The 4883-nt window shown below is 40.2% G+C and overlaps 2 protein-coding genes across 4 annotated transcripts in view; both read right to left on the bottom strand.

The window, feature by feature from the left end:
- Window positions 1–1069, bottom strand: part of mrpl28 (mitochondrial ribosomal protein L28) — a 3995-nt gene extending 2926 nt beyond the window's left edge. For 2 of the 3 annotated variants that reach the window (XM_032510547.1, XM_032510557.1), the window contains exon 1: window positions 898–1069. The gene's annotated coding sequence lies outside the window, so the exon portion shown is untranslated. The remainder of the gene's footprint in view (window positions 1–897) is intronic. The other variant, XM_032510552.1, reaches the window with a different exon arrangement.
- Window positions 1070–3017: 1948 nt separating this feature from the next.
- The window catches only part of LOC116673218 (probable zinc transporter protein DDB_G0282067), a gene marked incomplete in the record, with an annotated part of 4114 nt that continues 2248 nt past the window's right edge, over window positions 3018–4883 (bottom strand). The window contains 3 exon segments of the mRNA XM_032505412.1: window positions 3018–3540; window positions 4031–4218; window positions 4456–4733. Coding sequence (XP_032361303.1) covers window positions 3228–3540; window positions 4031–4218; window positions 4456–4733 — 779 coding nt within the window.

Raw genomic sequence — 4883 nt, 5'->3', positions numbered from 1 at the left:
CGGACAGTTTAGTCTATAAAGTGTCAGACAGTAAAAAATATACCCTGCATGTGGCCTGTGATATCTTCAATGGCTTGTTCTGTCTCCCCTAAAGGTGGAAGCACGGAGTGTTTGGGGTTTTACTCGATGAATAACTTAAATGATTATTATTTTTCAACATAAAATGTTACCTTATTAAACACCCCAAAAACAAACAGTCCCCTGCTCATTTAGTCTAGACTCCCAGTAACCAACCAGTGTTTCTACACTGGAATACTCCTCTGCTGACGTTTTGTAAGCTTGCTTTTGTTTTCTTATGTTAAAGACCCAATGTGAGCGTCATATGATATAGATGAAATACTAAAAGCGGTTTAAATTTGGACACAGGTGCTTAAGACTGGGTGAGAATGCAGGAGCAACCTCAGGGCTCTTACCAGGTCAGGTTCTATTATGGGGCATTTAAACAAATTCCCAATTAATCAAATAACCACAAAGTAATTGCCACACACAAACCCGGTGGTCTGGGGCTTTTCATTTATCAGTAATTGTCTTGTGATTTTTTTTCTTCACATCCTAATAAAAAAATCACTCTGAAATTAAGTGTTTTGGTATTTGTCACTATATCTTTAAGTGAAGCTGTAAATACACAAAGAAATTGAAAACAAAACAATTAACGTTAATTGAAACTGAAACCTTAGTTAATCACAGCCATGCTACAGTTTAGGACAATTAAAACCTACAGAATAAATCTCTGACACGATAAGTGACAAGTTACTTTTAGATCTAAATAAATATAAGGTTGCTAACGTTAGTTAGCAGGACGCTAACTGGCACAGACCAACAACACAGTTATACATCAAGACAAGGCCTCTACTAGTCTAATATACCGTTGAGAGCTCGTTCATAGGTCTGTCTTACCGGGTAAGAAGAAAACAATTACCTCCACCAAGAAGAATGTGAGTTTTTAATCTAGGTTAGCCCCAAACTAGACAGGCAAGGACATCATGCACATTATGGCCAATCTCCACAGCACAGGCAGACTTCCGCATCGGTTGGCCCGCCTACACCAAAATGGAGAACGATTGGATAGCGGGCCGGAAGTTTGTGCAGATTATTGGCTTACACAGGCTGTCTATCGGTGTTGTTTTCCGGGCAAAGCGGATGTAGAAAATAAATTCACAGTAAATTCTTCTTGCACAGTGATCACAGTGGTTATACAGTAGATTGAACACATATATGGTTCGAACGTATATTAGCAATATCATATATACTTTGTTTATACGTTTTGCAAATAGTTCTATCATTCATGTTGTTATGTTTAAATATATTACATTATAATATGTTCATAGATTATACACTGTCTTCTTTTTCTCTTTTTGAAAAAACAACAAATGCTCCTGCTCTATGGTCACAGTAAGATATGATTTAAAATAAAAAACATTAAGGAAAAATGTTGATTTATTTCCTATTAAAATGCCTTATTGCTCATTGGTGTGTTCATCATATTCATCACTTATTTCTCATTTTGACGGCTGCAGTGTGAGCAGCGTTTTAAAGTTGTAGTTGGTCGAGGTGTAGATGATTACACAACTTGACATACTGTGAGGTATTTTAACATGGAACATACTAATTACGCTATTTCATAAGAGAATCATGTTTGGGTGTGTATACAATCTTAATCAAGTAACTTTACAGCTGCCTTAAATTCAATGGAGATTCTTAAGTAACTTAAGTGTACTTTAAGGAAATTGTGACAGTTAACAATTTGAAACTTTTATTGTCTAAACAAAAATAGAGCTCGACAGGAAGTAGGTTCGTAAGGAAATTTTAACGGTGGTAATTTCTGGAAAACGTAAGAATAGAAAACAGATGTTCGGTACTAAGGTCGCTGTATACCATCATGAATGTGAGTTAGTTATTCCTTACAAAGGCATTTGATATTTGTGAAACAATGATTTCAACGATTTGCATTTTTCAAGACGCTGTTTACGAATTTTCAAAGAGTCTTTCTTCGCCCGAAAGGTGGAATTGAACCACTCTGCAGCTATGCAGCTACAGGTTTGAAGCCTGCACCCCGGACCACCGAGGATCATCCGGGCACTTCAACAATGTGTATCAGAGGTATATATAGCTCGTACTAGCGTGAGCCTCCTGAGTCAGGGTGTCCCTATAATCACTCTAACGTTGGTTTGTATTTCTTACAAGGGCTCGCGCGCACAAATTATAATCACGTCCCGGATGCCCTCAAACAAGTTTACGTCAAATAAACACACAAACAAGGGAAACAATTGTCTGTTCTGTGCTGTGTTATGCAAAGTAGACGCATTGTGATTGGCTGTCTGAACATAAAAAGGTGGAGCCACATGACGTCATCATGGGTAAGAAATAGAGCAAATATACACAAACAGTAATCCATTTCCGACATTTCATAGCTGGACAGATACAGATGTAACTGTGTCTATAATAAGAAAGACACGAATAATGGCTGCATTCCATTTAAGGTGTGCCAGTTATATGCTGAGCCTTTAGTAGTGGTGCTTTTCCTGCAGTGTCTGCTATGAAAAAGCCCTCTGTGTGATCTCTCAGCCTCACATTGCCTATATAAACTGTTATACAGTATGTAGACACAAGTCATTTTACACACTACACATTACGCACTTGCATGTCATATTCAAATCTGCAAAGTAGGTATTAACTATAGCTGTCAGATACATGTAGTGGTGTAAAAAGTACAACATTAGTGGAGTGGAAGTAAAAAGTAGCATAAAACACAAACACTTCAGTAAAGTACAAGTAGGCTACCTTTAACTTGCACTTAAGTACAGTACTTGCATGAATGTACTTTCCACCACTGGGTGTGGTGATAGTAATTTGTATACGCACATGCATATAGTATTAAATGACTCATCTTTTTACATATGTTTTCGTAATTTTGCTGCTGTGACACTGGAATCAATACATTTTATACATACTCTTGAAATAAAAATGGACACCTTTTGACATATTTATTTGTTTTATTTCAATACAGACAAAGGGTTCAGGTACAAATCAATCAACGCGAGAAAAATGCCTTTATTTTCACAGAATTTAACTTGATATTGCTTTGGTGCAGCACCATATCAATGTCACAAAACCAGCTGAACATTTACATATAATGTGCAGGTAATGTTTTGGAGATTACACATTCAAATCTGTTCATTCACCTCTACCTTTACATTCAGTAATTACTCTTTCTCCAGGGTTTTCAGTCAGAGGAAGGTGTTCTCAATGACCAGTGCCTGGGGTTCTTCCTTTGTTTCCTCAGCTGGTGGTGCCAGCACGGTCCTGGTCTCCTCCTCTAACCGAGAGCAGCACATGTTCCCGGCGCAGGCCTTTCCACAGGCGAGGCTGCAGGTCAGATAAGGAGGCAGGGAGGGGTCCACTCTGTGCACGACAGGTGAGGCGTCCCCCTCACTGCCTGCAGAAGACCCAGAGCAGGAGGCAAACTCTGGCTGAACGGTGCAGCAGCTCACTCCTACACTCTGCAGCACCTTTGTGACCCCCGACATCAGATCATCACACCTGGACATGTGTGAAATGATGTAGAGTTTTTAATCTTGACAAAAACACATTTATGATAACCATCCAGAAACAACCCCTAGAATCTATAAAAATGAATTTGAGTATGATGGGATTGGACCCCCTATCGCCCAATGTGAGCTGGGACTGGCTGCAACCCACTGTGACAATGATGAGGATGAGAGGATGTATACATACAGAAATGGATGACTTTGCTGTGTCTCATCCCAAGCATGAAAAAAAACCTGTAGTAAACTATCACTGTCATTTTTTTAAACCGATACTTACTGCAGCTAACCCTTGCTACGTGAGGTTTAGCTAACGTTAAGCTCTACCCACAGTAACAGTACACTAATTTAGAACAGCAAACAAACATGCTCGATTACAAAAATGAAATCCATACCTTCCAGCCAATCAGAATTGAGAATTCCGCAATGACCGTGGTATAAACAGTTAGAACCACCAGGTACAAAAGTCAAACTGTTTCAATCACCTGTGCACTGGAAACCCAGCATGGCAGTGTACATGTACAGAGGCCACCAAGAAGGATTCAGTTAACTGCCAGACGTGGAGGTCGTGCACAGCCTGCACCCCAGGGACACTCATTATCCTCCGCCCGAGGTCTGACACACAAATGTGCGGAGGTGTGGCCTGTAGCAGCAGCAAGCCATACCTGTGCACCTGGAGAGATTGACCAGTGAAACGACATGTCATTACAGGCTTGGATGTTTTTATGCTTTATGTCTGCTGCAACACAAATGGGACAAGTAATAAATTGATTGATTTATTGACACAGCTGCAGCAAATTGTTGTTATTAGTGAGTTGAACTCTTAATGTGGTCTTCACTAGAGCTTCAGCTAAATGTTCAAAAGCAAAATTTTAATTAAATGGTATGACATGAACACACAGAGCCTGACCTGTGGCACAGCTGTGGAAATCAGCGTAATCACAGCTAGCAGGGAGAGTCCCGGATCCAGGTAAACCAGGAGGCCACAGGTTCCAGAGCTGTGCAGGCATTGTGGGCTGACCAGCAACATCACCAGGCTGATGATCAGAGCCAGAAAGGAGGTACAAAGGCCCTGAATGACAAGGACGTACGACAAGAGACTGACGGGAGACCTGCTGCTTGGGACGGTCCTCTCAATGTGATGTGACGACTTGCAGACTGGGGAGGTGCTGGATGCATTTTGACTGTCTGAAGAGGGAGAAAACACAATCTTAAGGCATCTTCAGGCATCATCAACAACAATCATTGAACATTGCTGAACAAAACAATACAAACACCAACAAAATATATGTTGATGTGAAAATTGTAATTTCACCTGCAAAAAAACCCCTCACCCAT

This window comes from Etheostoma spectabile, chromosome 3, assembly GCF_008692095.1.
Source record: "Etheostoma spectabile isolate EspeVRDwgs_2016 chromosome 3, UIUC_Espe_1.0, whole genome shotgun sequence".
Classification (NCBI taxonomy): Eukaryota; Metazoa; Chordata; class Actinopteri; order Perciformes; family Percidae; genus Etheostoma; species Etheostoma spectabile.
This window is presented reverse-complemented; position numbering and strand designations above follow the sequence as displayed.